This window comes from Falco naumanni, chromosome 5, assembly GCF_017639655.2.
Source record: "Falco naumanni isolate bFalNau1 chromosome 5, bFalNau1.pat, whole genome shotgun sequence".
Lineage (NCBI taxonomy): Eukaryota > Metazoa > Chordata > Aves > Falconiformes > Falconidae > Falco > Falco naumanni.
In genome coordinates, this window is record NC_054058.1 from 24741796 (window position 1) to 24761095 (window position 19300).

At 49.2% G+C, this 19300-nt stretch overlaps 1 protein-coding gene across 1 annotated transcript in view; it reads right to left on the reverse strand.

Annotated features, from left to right (window-relative positions):
- The window catches only part of B4GALNT3 (beta-1,4-N-acetyl-galactosaminyltransferase 3), a 67863-nt gene that overhangs the window by 18009 nt on the left and 30554 nt on the right, over nucleotides 1–19300 (reverse strand). The window contains exons 2-5 of the mRNA XM_040595036.1: nucleotides 9124–9227; nucleotides 8379–8456; nucleotides 1116–1211; nucleotides 501–591 (exon numbers count right to left, since the gene is read on the reverse strand). Coding sequence (XP_040450970.1) covers nucleotides 501–591; nucleotides 1116–1211; nucleotides 8379–8456; nucleotides 9124–9227 — 369 coding nt within the window. The remainder of the gene's footprint in view (nucleotides 1–500; nucleotides 592–1115; nucleotides 1212–8378; nucleotides 8457–9123; nucleotides 9228–19300) is intronic.

The window sequence follows — 19300 nt, forward strand, 5'->3', positions numbered from 1 at the left end:
TACAGGAATGGCAGATGAGGGCCAGGGGACCAGGAGACGTGGGTGAGTGCTAGCAGGCTGCTCCGGGCAGAAGCAGGCAGCTGGGTGATACAGATGTCAGCTGCTGTATTCATGGTATTCATGATGGCATTCATATACCCAGGGAACAGCAGGAACATAAATGATGTCACGTACAGTCCTGTGCATGTGAGCGAGGGAGGGAAAGCTCAGGGACTGCTCATGCCACGTACGCACCATGGGGTTGTGTATTCACAACTGCATTATTTTTTGTCTAGCACTTCCCATCTGTTTTCTTCTGTGCTTTTCCTTTCCACCCTACTGGGGAGGCAGATGTGTTTCCACCCATGCCAAGGCCATGGCCAGTCACACACAGTCAGCTGGGCCGCCTACGTGAGGGACCTGGCATTGGGCTTGCCAGGGTGAGGGCACCAGTGGTTCAGCACCAGAAAGGGAGGTGAGAAGAGACATCAGCAGCAGCACAGCACCCTCAGAGCCCTCACCATCAGCGAAAGGATGCAGGTAGCCAAATATCCGGAGACCATAGTTAGTCCATTTTGGAGACACAGCCAGCTTCTTCAGTGTAGTTCGTGTCTGAAGTGGAAGAAGAAACAAATAATAATAGTAACTAGATATGACAGAAACAAGGGGGGGATGCAAAAACCATTGGACAGGTGGGCAGAGTGAAGTACGAGACTTTTTTCTGGGAGGAGGATGGGGCAAGGAGTGTGATGGAGACAGTAGGGAAGAGCAGGCCAGATGAGAGACGAACTGGAGCAAGTACTGCTACAGAGAGGAGTTCTGTATGAAGGATGCTGGTGAGATGGTGGGGACAGGGGACGTGGTGTTCACTAGCCACTTGGAAGGAGAGCACTTTCACCCTTTGTCTGAGGCCTGGCAAGCCACCATGGGTGAAATGAGCCTCCCCGTGCAGCAGAAGAGCTGCGATCATTGAACTCTTGTGAAAGCCTCCTGCTCCCTCAGCAGGACAGAGGAGGTGATGGATGCTCAGGAGCATGACAGAGGAGGTGATGAACAGGGATAAGGACAGGGTGTGAAGGGAGTAGGGGTGATCCAGCTGGGAAGCATGGGACAGAGTGCATTGTAGTCTTACTCACGTGGGGGAAGAGGGGGAAGTGGAGGTTTTTCCTGAGCTGCTCAGTGGAGCCACCACACCAGTCCTCGAACACATGCAGATTGGCCTGGCCATGGAACTGGGGGGGCAGAAGTAGGGCACCATGAATTGCTGCATCCCTCCCTTGTGTCCCTCCCCTGTTCTGCCAACCTTGGCCATGGCTCCCGGCACTGGAGCGCTTGTGAGAGTGAAGGAAGACGCCACTGCTGCGATGGGCTGGTCTGCAGGAGACATGGGTCCCAGACTCCCATTTCTCATCTGCTGAGGGTTTGGTATTGGCACAGGTGACATCTGAGCAGCACTAGGGAACTGTGATAACGCCCAGAACATCTCAGCTAAGTGGCTGTGGTACACTACACTTTTCTCCAGCAAGGAGGTGTTTAACCAGAGAGCTGTGCTCTGAGGCCATGGTGTGGGACACACTGTAGGGTGGCAATAGCCCCCCACAATCCAGCAAAGAGAGTGTAGGGTCTTAGGTCCTCCGAGAAGATGTTTTGGACTCCTTCACCATTTCAGGGCTATTTTCCTGACCCAGGGAAGAAGGGACACCCTAGGGAAGGGAGATGGCAGATCCCCTTCTCAAAGCATGACTGCGAGGTAAAGGTCACGGAGGGTGGTGGGGACAGGGAGACAGAGGCTCAGCAGGGTGGGGAGCGGCAGCGCAGGCAGGTCAGTGGGCAGCATGGCCTCTGTGTGCCCACAGAGACAGAGAGGGGAGCGGGGGTCTCCTCCTGGACAGCATAGGAGGGTGTGCAGTGTAGGTAGGGGTGGCTGTCCATGCTGCCCAGCCAGCCCTGCCAGGAGAGGCTGTCAGTGCCCAACGCAGACCTGGAGCACAGCTTTGCTGGGAAAAACTTGCTCGTCACTGTGGGTTTTCAGCGATACGCTCCTCAACAGACAGACTTTCTTTTTGTCAGAGCCGGTTCAGAAGGGAGGAGCTGGCTGCCCTTCAGCAAAGTCCAAGCTCTCTGCAACCAGTGGAGCTGGATGCTGAAACCCTGCTCGCAGGACCAGCATCCAAGAGTGGAGAATATGTGAGCTGCAGATTGTAGAAGCTACCTTAGATGGCAAAATGCTGAAGGAAGGAGTAGGTTGCCTTGGGATCGGAGTGGTGTTGCTGGGGCTGTCTTGTCTATATAAGGGCTGTGTGAGCTGGGCTGGGGAAACTGCCTGAACAGCACCCAGATGTCTACAGATGGCAGCAAATTCTTAGTTTCGGCTGGGGAGTCCTGCTGCACGGTGCAGGAGGGCCCAACCCCTCCGAGCACTCCTGGCGGAGAAACCACTTCACAGAGTTCTTTTTCCTAGGACAGCAGGTTGGGGTTTCATCCTGTAATAAACCATGGCTTGAAGGAAGGACAGGGAGCAGAACTGGCCTGGCACCAGCTTATGCAGTAACGCTCCTTGGGAGCTGTGGGCTTTAGTCACGCACGTGAAAACCATCTCTGTGTGCCAGGCAAAACGCATTCACATCCACTGCTGTTCTTGAGTGGTCTCTTAGCCTCTCTCACTGGTTTCCTCACTGCCAGGGCTTGACTGATGTCTGCAAGCCTTTATCATTCCCCACTATGACCTCCTCTTCTTTCCTCCTCTGCTGACATCCCTCAGCCCGGATTCTGCCCACCAAGCAAGAGGAAAAGCAGTGAGACAGAACAGATGTAATTCCCCAGAGTGATGCTGCACATAGTCAGACAGGAACTACACAAAGGGCTCAGGTGATGGATGCACCCAAGAGAAACGTGGGACTCTGCAGGGACTTGCCATACAAATAAATCACCGCGAGTGTGACAAACACTGAATTTGAACGTAATTGCTGGGCAGTCCCACGCCCCTTGGCCAAATCCAGGTTCACACCCATGGGTCTTGCGCTACTTTTCTCAGCCAAATCAAACAGTAACAATTGCTGTTGCTTGTGGAACGTGAAGCCAGGTGAACAGGCTGGGCTCCCTTGCGCGTCACTGCCAGAAACGAAGTTTTGCGGCAGTCTGCTGCTATCCATAAGCCATGCTGTTTTTTCTTCTTAGAGAATCGTTTGCACACTGCAGACAGCAGGCTCAGGTCTGTCAAATGTAGCACAACACTCCCACGCTGTGGAGAGGCTGGCGCTGCAGTCCCCTCCTGGCAAAGACAGAGCCAGGGGAAGCTCCGCAGGCTCAGGACCGCAATGGAGCTGGGCTGGCTTTGGCATGGAGTTGCTCAAATGCCAAAACAGATCTTTATGATGGAACTCCCACAAGAGCAGCTAGACTTGCTCAAACATTGGCAGAGTGTAATACGATACTGCAGAGTTTGGCAGTATTCGGGAGAGGGCAGCCTACTAAAAAATAAGGCAGCCACCACTGTACTAGGTACTCCATCAATCCTGTAAGGCATGGTCCCTGAGACTTCCAGCATGACACTCCTGTCTCTAAAGTCATTACAAAGCCACCTGAGATGAGATTCTGGCAGGAGCTAATGACATTGCTTTGCTTTCCTGCACTCACAGCTATTAGAAATAATTAAGTGATAAATAATAAACATTTCTTGCATGTGGTTTCAGAGTCTTTTCTAAAGCAACAGATTTTATCCTGAGCTACAGCAGCCTAACTTTCTGCTTCCTCTGAAAGGGAAACAAAGGACATGAAGAACATTATTGACAGATAAATACCGGCTGCCTGAAGTGCTGCTCTGGGACTGAAAACTGAGCCAGGCTTTAATTTTAGGCCCTCACGAGTCACCAGCGCAGCAGCTGTTTTGAAACTCTATCACCTCTGTCCCTCCAACTCAATTCATGGCTGCCCATTGCAAGCAACTGAGAAATTTCTCCGTTTCCTATCTGGGTCTCCTCTGGAACATGCAGTGAAAATCTCCTGCTTGGGGCTTGTGCAGATTCAGTAATAGATAAATAGCACCATCATTCCCAATTCACGCACACAGCCCCTGAGAAATGTTGGTGGACTTTCCAAAACATGGCTGCTGCGTTTGACTTCCCAGCTTGGAACTACCTGGCCATCGTTTTCAAAAGGGCTGGAAATTTAGCACCTGGTAAGTGACAGGTTACGTTCCCTTTCTCCCCCTAAAAACATCTGCTTTGAAAATTTTGGATAGGCTGATTTGGCCAGAACCAGGCAGAGAAGCCAAGAGTCTGGGTTTCCAATGGGAGCTGGTCTGCGCCTTCCCATTTGAGGGTTCCTCCTGCCCCTTGGCTTCCTCCTCATCCCAACCCGGCCTCCCAGTTGCTTATCTCCACCCTGCTCAAACAGCAGCATTCCAAAAACCCAGCTTGGACACAAAACAGGTACAGGTCGTGCACCAAGGGCACCGTCAGCACACTACGAGCACCGGGAGCACTCACCGAGAGCTGTTCTTCCCAAGGAGGTCTGGGCAGGCTGATACCCTCCTGGGCACAATGCCACAGACACAAAGCGACAGTGCTGCCTGAGGGAAGGGAGAGCTGAGCCTTAACAACTGCAGGGAGGCAAGAGCTGGGACAGACCCTTGCTTCGGTGCTGATGCAGCAGCCTCCAAGGCTTTGGGAGTGTGGCTGAGCCCCAGCACTGACCCTTCCTGCTGAGTGTGCTGAATTAACACCCGCCTGCAGCCCTGGCTTTGTATTAAGAGACTTTGGTATTTCCGCTTCTTTCTAGCGAGGAATTTTAGATTATCAGCCCCTCCTAGGAAAACAGACCATAAGGGAGGATCAGACACACAGAACGCACAGACTTCTCTTCCTAGCCCAAACCCTGTCATATCAAAACCACCCAGAGGGGTGGCACCAGATGCCCAGGGGGTCCCGGTGAGCAAGGAGACCCAGGGAAGAAAGGCAAAGCAGCAGCAGAGGCTGGGGGCAAGCAGCAAAGCTGGGAGGATTGCAGCGGCAGAGACATGACCTGCTGCAATGCAACTGGAGCAGAACGGAGAAGAGCAGTCTTTCCTAATTTAATCCCGGACGGCTTTGGCATCACGAAGGCAAATCAGCTGCGTAGCTGAGTGCAACCCAGGGAATGCATGGCGCCAGGGATGATAAACGGGGCACAGAGAGGGCCTGAGCCAGGGAAGAAAGGCGACATTGTGCTGCCAACTGGAAACTCCTGAGTTTGTAAGACTCTTCTGTCTCTGCTGAGTGGCCATGGCCCCTCCTCCAGCCTGGCCCAGCTCCCCTGACTGCGTAACATTCAGCAGCCAGCAGCTGGGCTTTGCTGCAAGCTCTGCCACACTGGGCACTTGCTGGAATCCATCAAGACAAGTTTGCAACAAAGCCCCCCTGTCCCACCAAGCCCTGACACCTGATGGGTGCAAACGGGCAAGTAAGGGATATGGCCAGGGACAGAGCAAGCAGTAATAGCTTTGTCGTTCAGTCCTCGAAGGAAAGGATGCTTCCTCTTAGGACAGGTTTGGTAGCAGAAGGATGCCCTAGCACAACATTCTGGTTTTGTGCAGCACCTATACAGGCACTGCCTGCAAGGGGCTCTGCTCTGGACGTCCCTCACACCTTCCAGCAAGAAGGAAGTCCTGAAGTTGTGCAGACATGAAGGGGACTCATGTTTTAAATGCCCCCCTGCACTGCCCAGGCCTTTCTCCTCTCAGAGCTGAACAGAGATGCTTTTGCAGAGGTAAAAGAGAACAATTGGGGTAAGCAGGTGCATTTCTGAAAATCCTACCCCCCCACTTACAGCAGCACCAAATGGGGAGTGACACTCACGGTCCCACAGCACAGGTTCCCCCAGGCACCTTTCTGAATCAATGAGACAAAAGATCACACATGCCTCCAGCCTGAGGCAGCAGAGGGTGACACTGGGAGCTGGAAGACTTAGCTCTGGCGCTTAGAAGGGACAGTGAGGGTATGGATCATGTGCACGAGCACCTTGAGGAAGCCAGGAATGAGGCTGAACCCTGCTTTCCCCCATACACAGGGTATAACCTCATTAAGGGTTTCCCATGCACACCCTTTCCCACTAATCCAAGGTTGAAGACCTAAACCACTGACTTCATCTTCTGAAAGAGGAAAATTGAAACCTGTCTCTTTTTTTGGCCATGCTGGCTGCCATCTCACTCTGCAACCCTTTTAATTACTTGTTTGTCAGGTGTATACCTCTCTATGCAAGCAAAGCCCAGCTCTCCGACCTGTGGGAGGCAACCTGCCGCCCCTCGCCCCAGGAATCAGGCTGCAATTAAGTTCTTAGAAACGCTGCAAGGAGGGCACAATGGGATCATAGACCCTGGGTAATTAAGCTGGGCAGAGTTACAGAAAAACTTAATCCTCAGGCCAGGAGAAATTTTAGCTGGTGGTTAAGAGGACAGCAAACAGCTCTGTACAGAGCTGTACCTGTGGATCCCTCTCCATCTCCTGCAGCTGGTACCGGTGAACCACTGGCCTGGGTTTGCTGTCAGGGTGGCTCTGCTGACCCTCGAGGTACAGACAGGGCCACGGAAAGGCCTTAGAGAGACAAGGGTGAAGGGGGTGGGTACTTCGCAGGAGCAGTGTTAAGAGAGCAGGGCTGGTGGGGGAGAACAGCAGGGCATGGGAATGGGGCAAGGCCACCCAAACCAACTCCCCAGCCTGGTGTCTGTACACCCTAAGACTCAAAGTCTGCTCGCAGTGAATCTGCTGCACAGCACCTGACACAGGGCACGGCCCCGGACTCGGGCACCTACAAACTCCCAACGCAGCCGGCCCGAGGCAACAGCCCTGCTACCCGGCAGAGCTCTCCTTCCCAACAGGAGCAGTGCAGGACAAGGCTCCTGCCTCAAGGCAGCCAGCACCCTTCCAGGCATGGGGCCATCCCACACAGCAGACCCCAAGTCCTACCCCCTCCCCTTGGCCAGGACACCTCTCCGCTCCTCGCCCCTTGGCAGCACCGCACCAGGGTGGCAGGTTTGCAGGCTGGTGGGTGCCCTGCTCAGCGCTGCGGCAAGCAAGGGCGTGCGGCGGCCCCACCAGCGAAGCAGAGGACTTTGCGCATCAGCCCTGTGCTAAACATATATCTTCACGCAAGCCACAGCGCGTGCCCTGCCAGTTGCATTTCTGATACAGTAAAGGCTCATTGCACACCACAGCCAGCAGGTTTCAAGACTAACATGCTTTTGAGAAATCACCAGGGAGGGGATCAGAGACATCAGGCAAAGCCTCAGAGAAGCTGGGGGATGCCATGCAGAGCCTGTATCGCCTGGTGCTGTGGGACAGGGGAGCAGTAAATGCTCTGTGTTGTTCCCTGAGCACAGCAGCAGCGTTGGCCCTGACATCCCACTGGCTCTTTGCCAGCAGCTGCTCACCTGGGAGGCAGCCCTGCCTGCACGCTGCCTGCACAGCCCTGAAGCTGGAGGAAGCCCTCAGGCTCCAGGTGGGACTGGTACTCGCCAAAGCCAGTGCAGCAGAACAGATCAATGGTCTGGTCTGGTTCTGGGCACTCAAGGGTGACTGGTGCTGGCTGTTTCCAGGAGAGCTGTAACTCATGCTGCAGGGACCTAAACTGCTCAGCGCAATGGCTGGAGGGAGGCACTTTCCTTCTGCTGACCAGTGATCATCTCATGCCCTGAGCACAGGGACAGCAGCCTGCTCCTTCCCCAAGGGATCCACAGAGGCCCTTCTAATTCGTGCAGGTCTCTAATCACCTTAAGCAATTTAGTGAGCTGACTCCATTAGCTAAATGCCCCCTGGCTGGTGTCCCTCTCGTCAAAAGCAGGCTGCATTGCTCCCTTATCTGAAGAGGAATGGTGAGATAAGGGAACAGGGGAGGAAAAAAATAAATGAGGCATAAAGGAGACAAAAGGAATGTTTATCCCAGTCTTCAAGGGTCACCAGAGGAGGTCTCTGTTCATCAGAAATCTCACTGAAGTGGAGAAATCTCTGTGGATGACACACAGGGGTTGGATAGCAACCAAATGCCAGAGCCAGAGCAGAGCGTGACACTTCTGCATGCCACGGTCGTGTATTTGCTTGTTGAACGCTTGGTCATACACACTCTCAGCCCCGAATAAACTTCACCTTTCAGGGAGGCAGTAAGCTGCCTGCTCTCAGAGAACTGTGGGTGGGTGCTTGGTGCCTTGATGGCTGGTAGAGACACCAAATTATCAGGAATCTGAACACTCCTGTCTTTCCAGATGATTAGTCAGGTCTGTAAGTGTCATTAAGCCAGGAAGAGGTGATAGGGAATGGATTTCTACTGAAGCAAATTAATTTCCAGGCAGAGGTCCCTCCCTTCCATTCTTGCTGCAGAGGTCTCTAGCTATACCTCCCTCACCCAAAATGATGGAGAAAGGCACCCACCTCTGGCACCCACTGGACAGGGTTGTCCACAGCTGCATAATTCGATTTATTCCTCCCACCTCTTTGCAGCTCTTGGTTCTGAAATACAAGTAGAGGAAGTCAAAATTACCTGATAAAATGACCCAGCACTGACACCTGCATAACAGGGCTCAAACCTGGTCCCAAGAAGATGTGAGAAAAAAACAAGCTCACAAGCTCCCTTTCTGAAGGACAAGCCAATTATCACGGCCATAGGGGGATGAAAATGCTCCCTGGCTTTTTTGACAGCAAATTTTCATGGTGAGCTACTGAGGGGAAAGGTTACTAGCACTTTAGAACTGTTTGCTAGCACAGAGTTAAAACTTAGGTCAGTCTTCCTTCCCACCCACCCCCAATCCTTGTTTCAAAAAGGTCCAAGCAATAGTTCTTTCAACACTTCTTTCAGGCAACAGCACCAGGACATGCTTCACTAGAGAGCTATAAACTCTTTCCTGACCTTTCATTTCTGCTCCCATCTTGTTTAGTGTTACCTTCCCGTGACACATACCCAGCCGGCTTCAGCTCACCGCTGCAGCTTTGCCCATCTAAAATAACTTAATTGACTACAGTGGAGTTATTGTATGTTCACATTGCTGTGGGTCAGCTCGGGTTTTGCCCTATGGCACGCTCTCTTTCCTGCGTGAAGAGAGAGCTGTCTCTTGTGGCCAGCATCAGAAAGGAAGATCTGCTCTTCTAAATGTTCAGATGACATCCCAAGCCTCCTCACCTGGTGTCCCAGCTTCTGCAGATAGTAAAACTGAAGGCTTGGGTCCCCACCTGGGACATGCGTGTCTGCCAGAGCCTTAGCCAGCTCCCTCCAGCTTTCGTATCCTGCACAGAAGAAAGAGAAAGAGATGTCAGAGTACAGGCTGAAAAAAAAAAGAGGCTGCAGCGGTTACTAGAATAAACTGGTCCTTTACGAGGCTGAGATACCTCTACACTCTGGAATGGTCCAGCAGAGACCAGGAGTTGTTTACTTTACTTGAAGTTGGCAGACTGACACAGAGAAAGAAATTGCCTTTCTCTTCTTTAAAAGCTCTTCCCCTCCTTGTATTAATTTGTTATGTTAAAGATTCAGCACAGTTCTAAAACAGGTCAGAGATTTCATTAATCTCCACAGGACTGGGAACCTCCTCGTAGATCACTCAGATAATCCCATTGGTCAAACTAAAGAACATAAATATTTTTTAACTAGCAAACCCAAAGAAAAATAAGACAATTATCATATTACTAGTAAGTTTAACCATTAAAAGAATATTATTCTGAATATGCACCTATTTGCACACAATAAAAGCTTTCAATCTTCTTTTGTTGAAGGAAACAATGGCAAAGAATGCATCTGATGGGACATTCAGCTGTAATGCCTAAAATATTAGCAGTGACGTGGTTAAGGATGCTGCTATTTAACTGCAGTCAGCTTCCAGGTTCAAAGCAACTTCATTTGACACCCCCTCCCCTCCTACTCTGCTCAATCCAAGATCAATTTTGGCTTTCTTCTACAACTCCATTGGCCTCCTGGGCTTAGGAGGGACAAAGACGAGCAGATAGAGCATGATCTTGTAGCTCTCTGTAAGCACCATCCATATCACTAACGAGACAGTGCTGATGAGCAGAGCTCACGCCTCCCAGCAGTGTTACAACATCTCACACTACGTTGTTTCCAGATCTGTGAAACATTTTGGCATTGAGTCAGTAAACTAACCAACCCGCCAGCAGCTCAGCACTGTGCCCACACCGCACGGTAGTTTAATTGTGAAGAGTGCAAGTGCCAAAACCTGAACGAGCACTTGCCTCCCACAGGCTGGTGGCCAACCAGCTCAATACCCATGTACCAGGCTCTCGGTCCTTCTTCTAGTAAAACAGAAATCACCCCCAAAGCTCTAGGAGCCCCCGAGATGTCGGCTGCCTTGGTATATAAAGGGAGCCACCCTGCCAGCTTCAAGTCTGAGCACTGAGATGAACGGCCCGAGCCTTCAGCCAGGAACAGCAGGGACGTGCTCTGAGGGGGCAGCACAGCCCACTGCTGGGGAAACCATTACTATTTCGGAGCCAGCGTACCCATCTTCACCCTGCTCACCCGTCTTCACCCTGCTCACCCAACCCAGCAGCATGGGAGACTCACTGTGGCTTAAGTAGGAGCATGCTCCGTCCGTCTGCTTTGGAGGAAGCATTTACAAGCCACATGAATTAGATCAGCTCCAAAACATCTCTGAGCTATGCAGAGGCCAAGGCAAACCCAAAACAATCCCAGGAACTAGAATTCACACATGACCCTTTGATAGATCCCCCTCCTGGGCTGTGCTAAGCTCTTGGACTGTTATTGCACCTACAAGCAAGGTTGCAAAATCTACTTGCTGCTGAAATCTGAGTGCTGCAGGGTCTGGCAGAGGTGAGCAGAAAGCGAGGATGCTGAAGTTGCCTCCTACAATGCGGTGAAAAAAGGGGGCAATTAATGAAAAGAAATTGCAAGACATGTGGATGTGGAAGTTAGTCAGAGGTGCAACTGAGGGACAAAACTCAGAGGCAATTAGGGAGTTCTGCTTCCCCAATGTGAGTGTTGGCTTAGATGTGTGGGTTTAATTCAGGCCCTGTTAGATGCTGAACAGCCACAAATCTAGGTCTTCCCACCTCGGATTCTGATCTGAAACTATGGGTTTAAGTCTATGAGTAAAAATACCAACATCAACACTTATCCTCTGCGGAAGATTTCTCCGTCAGTCTCAGTGAGTAAGCCACTGATTAAGGCAGCTAAACACGTATTGTGCTTTAAGGACTGACTGTAATAGGAAAGAAGGAGAAATTCTTGGGTTTTCACATAAAATAACATGTAACTGGTGAGCTTTCACCTCGTTCAAAGCAACAAGGCAGGATCCACTGCTCCCAGGTGTCCTGCAGCTGGACACGTGGCCCCACTTGCAACAGGGCTGAAACAGACTTGGTAGTGTACATGAAATTCAGCACTCACTGCTTGGAGGGCTCGTTGCACTAGTGGGAGAGGGGAGCACGCTTTTTTTCAGAGGAGAGACTCAGAAGAGTGGGACTGGCTAAATTAGAGAGAAACCAAGTAAAACAAGACTAAAATTAAAAAACAGCAACAAAAGTCAGTTCACTCCTAGAGATTCACCGAGGGAGGACACCAAGAGAAGCGTTTTTTTCTTTTGTGCAGAGGGGAGAGATTATTTGGCTTCATTTTAAATTCAGGACTTCACCGCTCTGCAGAATAATCTCAGGATGAAGCGCTGGGAAACCGCCTCTTCTGGGAAAAGGATGCTGGCCACCATGGCCAGCCGTGCCAGCCGCTCCACCGTGGCAACTCCTGGGCTCATCCGCGCTTCAGTTCCTGCACACAGCTGGCACGGAGCCCGCCGTGCAGCAAACACAGAAGCCCGGCTGTACACAAGTGCCAACAGCTGACATTTCTCTGACCCTTGGAAAAGAGAAGAAAGGGGAGCAATTCTCTGTGTTGCACAAATATTTACCTAACAGATCAGCCAAACATGGAAGAGACAAAACAGCTAGGAATTAATCTGGAGGTAGTCATTTCCTTGCTAGGTAATTTGTACTTTGGCAGGCTAATTCCCTAACACGGCAGAAAATGATTTTCAGAAATAATAGGATAAACTCTCAGAGAAAGTTTTTGGCACTGCAGTTCCTTCTCAAAAGACTGGCTTTTCCCTGGGGATCTCTACGGTGCGCCCTTGGAGAAGGACCTGGCTTTGTCCATGCTTCCTCGCTAGGAGGAGGGAGGGAGCTATGGAAAGGAGACATAGCTCCTCCAGCTCCCTGCAGCCAGGAGACCTTGCCGAGGCCAACTGCTGACCAAAGTCTTCTCCCCAGCATGGGCCACAGGATTCAAGACACTGCCCTGCTGGTATCCCCCCCTGTGTGACAGAGCCCTGTGGCTACGATCACTGCTCTGTCTCAAAAGCACCAGAGTGAGGTGGTCTACCACAGATTCCGCCGGTTCTCAAGTTCTCCATGAGCAGTGCTCAGCAGCCCAGCTGGCTGGAGCACTTTCTTGATGGCTATTTAAAGTCAACAAGAATACGCTTGGAAAGAAGCAGTAGGCAGGAACTAAAATACCTCACCAAACACTTCAGTATTACTAAGAGGGAACTAAGAGGGAATGCCAGAACTATTAGCTTTGATGGTTTTGCACCAGCCCCTCTACAAAATGGTTCTCGTTAGGATGGGAAAAGGCAAAAACCTGTAAAGGCAGAAATCAAAGGGAAGGCTTGGGAAAAGCCTATCTCACAGCCAGGTCAACAGCTGAAGATGTTAGGCCAGACTTTGTTGCCATTAGCCTGTCAGAGAGATGCACCAGCCAGCTCCTGACCTTTCTCTTGTGGGCATCACTTCCCGAAGCACCTCCCATCACCTCCTGAAGCACACTGGTTGTTTTCCAAAGTGATTTTTTCACCTCAAACACCGCCAAGGAAGGCAGCATGGAAGATGTTCTCGAAGGCACTGCGGAGGGGCAGAAGGGCAATGACAGGGGGTTTGTGCACAGTACACCCCAATGACATTTTTTATCCTCACTCCAACCTCCAGGACATGTTCCTGATGTCTACAATTAGACACTTGGCTGAACTCCTTCCTACAAGCAGAGATCCACCTTTCTTTCTACTTTTGTGCACCAGTGGTCCATGGTTCAAGACTCACGGGGATCAGCCATGGGGATTCAGCAACGTGAAGGTGGTGGTTCTTCAGAGAAAAGGGGCCCTTTTACTCCCTGTTCCCATCACGCAGGCTGGCAGCTGCCTGCTGAGGATCCAAATGGCCACTGGGGCTGATCCTCAGCTGCCCCTCTGGATTTGAGATGAGAAGCCCTCAGGACTTAAGTTTGCTTCTGGAAATGGAGGTGCGTGGACACAAAGAAAAGGAAAAGAGGCTGAAGAGGAGGCTGAGACAGATGCTGCATCCTACGGCAGAAACCCCCATGAGAGGCAGCCAGTCTGGAGCCAGCTGCCTGCAGAGCCAGCTGCCCAACCCTTAAAGGCCAGAAAACCTGTAACAAGAGGAAATAAGATGAAGATGTTTCTCGCCTTGGGTCCGGCCAGGGCCCAGGGCCATGCCTGCCTCTTCTCAGCTATGCTTTTTATTGCTGTAAGGTTAAAAGTCAGCAAGGGAAGCTGCAGGAACAGCAAGTGGAGATGGGGAGATACCGTCCAGCAGTTACGGCTCTGCCAGAGCAATGCACTTGAAGCCTGTCTCAAGAAAGGAAAAAAAAAAATCTAAAAAAATTTATAAAGCAGAAATCCACAGCCAGAGATAACAGACAGCAGTATCCAGGGAGCTACCAGGCCTCGGGGCAGGAGCTGACCAGAGCTGCTCTGTCTGTTCAGAGATTAGATCCACCAAGCCACTGTCATGCCCCTGGCCCCAGAGGGCACTTGATGTTTCAATTAGTCTGTGAAGGTACCTGGCAATCCTGCAAGGGGGAAATCCCAGACCCACTCAGGTGATCAGCTTCCTCTCTGAAGGATGAGATTTGATTACTTCACTGTTGTTACTGCTGCTTACATAGCTGCAAATGCTATTAATGCCCACATGCTATCCAGCCCTTTTGTAACCCTGCTAAATGATTTCACTCAGCAGCCTCAGGAAACAGCAGGTCCATGGGCTGGTTTGCACAAAAAGCATCCTCCTTCTGATCCGAGGCCATCCCCCCCCTCCTTTGTTGCAGGGACGGGGCAAGAAAACCTGGCAGGTATGAAGCAGGGTTTTGTTCTTCACTACCCACAGTGCCCACAGACCCCTGAGCGTGGTGTGATGTTTTAACCTTCTCTTGGATGGTCTTACTTCTCTTACCCCTGTTAAATTTTTTCAGCTTGCTGTTATCCCATGGGACTTCAATGTGATTTGAGGTCTTTCCCAGGATTATTCCTGGCTGAACAGGTATGCAGGTGCAGAAACCAATACTCCTAAATATTACCATTAGGTGCCTTGCAAACATACTGGTCCAAAAGACGTTGGAGACAGTTGCTTGAAACTGAACATGACATAGAAGCTCAGCTTAAGGAGTTATTTGCAGTCACTCACAATCATATGCATCAAGCCTCCTGCCCTGAGCATGAACCTCAATACCACCTCTCGCCCCAGTTACTCACAGTTTATACCCCACTCATCACACAGGCAGTGCACTGGGGGTGCCTCCCCGCCGCCACGTGACACTGGGTGTCACAGGCAGTGAGGATTTGTCCAACAACCAAATAGTGAGATCATGGAGACAAGCTGCCACGTTGTGCTGTGCACCCCAGGCAGCATGGTTTCAAGGCTGCAGCCTGGTAGTGGCCATCTCCTTGTCACCTGGCCAAGGCAGTGCTGGCATCATGCTCTGCAGAAAAGGGTATTTAGAGAGTGTGACATGCCTTTCACACACCCTGACCAGAGCAAACCCCTAGCTAGTGCCACGCTGCAGGGGAAGCAACATCCACCTCCTGGTGTACCACACACACACACGTAAGCAACCCTACAACACCAAGCGTACAAAGCACAAAGATGAGGTGTAAACTGACCTTCTAAAAACAAGAGGTGTGAGGAAGGATAAAGGAAAAAGGAACAGCCAACGGTTTCTGGCCATGGGGGTGAATGAAGGTTAGGTCAAGTCGTGAATCACAGACCCAGAGAAACTACCAAAAAAATCATTCAAGAGTAAAGCCGGGCCAAAAGTCTCTCTAGGTACTTATTCAAGTCAAAATGCATAGGCAGAAAAGAGTAAATGCCTTGCCCTCAGACCAAGATCAGAACAACACTCTTGGAGTTAAAAGGATCCAAGATGTTATGAAACCTGCTGTTACAGAGGGAACCCTGCAAACTTTCCATTTCTGCTTAGCACAGAACTCTGCAAATATTATTGCTGACCTCCAGGGATAAATCAAAGGGACCACGTGTGCAGACATAAATTACTCCATTCTTCCTCCAGTTACAAGTCTGATACACTACTTCATGAAACTGCATGGCTTTCCTGTCTTGACAATAAGCTACAGAACATTAAAAGTACATGAAGTATGATGGACAAGAAGGCAGAGCATTGCACTCGGGAATGAGAAGAAAATGACCAGACGTATCTACCCAGGGCATTCATGCAGTCTTACTTCCAGCCTCACCCACCGAGTAACACCTTACTGCTGTTGCCCTCTAGGTATAGGGAATGTATTTCATACAGGAAGGGAGTAACTGGTAAGCAATGGCTGGGGCAATAACCTGTTTTGTGGAAGATCAAATTCAAATCTTGCTTCTGCCAGTAAAATTTTCCACTGCCCTAGTTAAATCATGAAATCTACCTATGCCACAAATATCGCCTGCCCCCTGAAAGCTCAGCAAGGGTGTGTGCATGGAGATGCATTGCTGGATTTGAGTGAGAAAGCCCATGATGTTGCTGCCAGCTGTACTATTCTTCAAAACTACGGGGCTGAACTCCTAAGTTAGCTCCAGAAATCCCTGTTTCAACCTAGTATGTGCTAGAGTAAACCAATTGCAAACCATTGCTATCTGCACTTGCCAAGCTGAAGGCTGAGGGGGCTCAGGAGCAGATGCCAGCATGGAAGGGTGGCTATGACCTGCAGCCAACCACGCTGCCTGGCCACAGAGGCACAGCTTTGGCTGTGCAGCTGCAATCCCCTGCCCGGGGCTATTACAGCCAACAGTTGTGCCTTGAGCAATGGAGACATCCTCTCCTGCCCATGCTCACTTCTCCAACGTGCAACTTAATACCTCCTCACCCTCCTCCCTTCCGCCTCTGCAAAGTTGCATTAAGGAGCCTTGAAGGTTGGATTGGGGAAGGGGAAAGAGCAGGGCACTTGGTTTTTCAGGGGAAGGAGGCAACATTGACTCAAATGAAGCCTGAGAGGAAGGGCACCTACTGCTGCTTTTGGGAATAGAAGATAAAGGCTTTGATTTTGGCACTGCTAACTTCCACAGCAAAAGGATGAGAAATGCTTTCTATTCTGCTACTCTTTCACAGTAACCCACGGGTCACCCTAACCACACAAAGCACGTGTAGAAACTTTTAAATAATAAAATATGTTTTAAACATTATGGCCATAATAGCTGTGAAGTTAAAATCATTAACTGCTGGCAAGTTCAACTCTTTACAGAACACGTGGCAGCTGTCCTGCAATTATAGTGTGTTTGTCCCCGAGACGTGCTGCACACAGGCTGACTCTGTATCTGCCTCCTCGTAAGATATTGCCATCAAAAGCAAAGTATCTCACTTTTTACATTATTCATGCACAGCAACAAATTTCTCAAAACAGCCACAGATGGTCTTAAAAACAGCTGCTTCCAGTCATACCAAGATTAAGGGCATTTGAGTAGTTCACATCACGGTATCACACTTACCAAGCAAGGCTTTTGCCAGTCATTCTCTTTAAAACATGGGATTTGTATCAGACCATTTACTGATGGGAGATCAAAATGTTTGGCTTGCTTGAACAACAACACTTGCAGTGCTTGGAGAAATTGGCAGGTTGACAGAAGTACACAGAATCAGGTGTTTTGATACAAGTCTAAGTTGATTTTTATTCCTTCTTTCATGTTCAAAGTAATTGTTCAAACTTCTTGTTCAAAACAAGAACTTTGCTACCTCATGGACTCCAGTTTCATGCTTTTTTTTTTTTTTGTAAACTGTAACATCTGACATTATTTTTGGAACAAAAATACCTTTAATCCTGGAACATCTACATGGGTTTCTACCAATTCACTCCCAGTGACCACATCCTCAACTGCTGACTCACACTCTGCAGCTCTGCATACAGTCTGCCTTTAAAAAAAAAAATAAAAATAATAACAACAGCTTAAAAAATTCCTATCTGGCCTTCAAAGTGACTAGCATGGAAAGCAGACGTTCCACCTAGTTAGGATCACTGAAAGTGGTATTCCTGACATTCTCCCCTTGGTCTGGAGGCACCGGGGAAGCTGTGCCCTTAGAGACACAAAAGGCAATAAACGCCTGCTCTACTGCAGTAACAAATTAGTTCAAAGCTAGTATTTCCCTCCGTGTATCACCAACTCAGTGCAGAAAAAATCATATGCACTGCATTCAGAGACAGACCTGGGAGGCTTCCTGCCCACTTTTATTCATATGTACAGCATCATCATTAACAGCAGTCAGGACTTCTTGCAAAAAGAAGCACATTTCTAAATGCTTTCAACCATGAATTGATCCATTGCTTTGATGTTCATGGTATCTGAATAAACGCAATGAATAAGAAGCAACATACGTATGTGGCTTCCCTCCCCTGAGCACGGGGAGGTACCTGCAAAAATAAGTAAATAAATAAAATGGCAATTCTATGCTCAGCAGTCTTTGCCATCTGTGTTTCTTCTTGCAACAAGACTCTGCCCGAGGAAATTCAACAAGGTCATCCATGCAGCTTTCAGAAAGCTCTGGGAAGTGTATTTTTCTCAACTGATCCAAACACTGCAGCACACAGACTGCTCAAAGGGCTTTCCAAGATATTTTTTTTTTTTTTAATACAGGAGCTGTCTAGGATGTGAAGTTGAACATCAGCTGTGCAAAAGACCTTCAATTCAGCATTTGCTGTTGCTGTACTGAACATAGCTAATGCATTATTTCTTTTATCTTGGATGGGGATTTTCCTAAAGACTCAACAGCTTGCTACTTCCATGTAGATGCAGCAGTCCCAAAATATCTGCTTGCAGCTTAAATCACTCAACTTCTGTAGAACGCTGTGCTGTAGAAAACGTCATCTACTCTTCCTTGAAAAAATCCCCACACTTTATTTATTTCTCTACTTTCCACCTCTATTTGCCATTTTGCTCAAAGCTGCTGTAGCCATTTTCTTCCCCTGAATTCACCTCAAGGGCAGTAATCCACTCCTGCTGAAATGTTTTGTTTCTATGGTCTCTGTGAGCATTGCAACACAATTACTACCCTACACAATCAGTTTCAGTGGTGACTGGAGGCAGTCGGGGGACCAGAGGAAAGGAAAAGAGTAACTAAGATAAAGAACAGGCTGGGCAAACATCCACCAGAAATGGTGCAGGTAGTGTTGACCCAACCTCAAGGCAAGGAAAAGGGCTAAACCAGCACTCTTGAAGGCCACTCCAAAAATATCTTATGATTTGTTTAAACTATTTTAATTTACCTAGGTTCTTGAGGGTAGCCGAATGACTGGTCTTCCCAGGGCTCTGCACGGGATGCTCTGCTCTGACGCTGAATGAAGTCCTGAACATAGAGACACCCCTAAATGTGAGACAACCCAACAGTTACCTGACAACTAGGCTGAGGAGGAAACAAAAGCAGGCATGCTGATGCATATCAGAACCAGAGAAATATAAAAAGTCTTCTAAGTAACAAAAAGGAACTGATAGTTCAGTGGTTGAGGTACCACTTTGGTATTGCCTTCTAGGTACGTCAGATTAGAAACAATTTAATGATTGAATTTTGAGTCAGATGAAATCCTTTATTAATGTTAATGAGTTCTGGATGAGGCTCTAAAACTAGTCCAAGAATTTCAGGAACTTGGATGCAATCCCTGTGTACAAGTTTACTTCCACGATCCCGATTCAAATTTTGAAACTACAGCTTCTGGTTCAGGTTTACATATGAACAAATGTTGTTTAAAACAGCAGCAAAAAGCAACTGATATTTCAGTATGTTCTTCAAGAATGTCTGAAATTTCTCATCAGATATTAATGACACCAAATCTAAGCCCAAAGCTTCGTTGCCTCTAACCCTAAATGCCAGCCTTCATCTCTCTTTGCAGAAGAACTTCGCATGAGCCTCTCAACCCACCACCACCGTCTCTATTTAACAAATGTGCAATTTCTAACACTGATTTCCTGTGAATCACACCAAATATGACTGCTAGTCAGGGCTGACAAACACGCAAGATGGACTAACTGTTCGATATGTTATGGAAAATCCCATATACCTA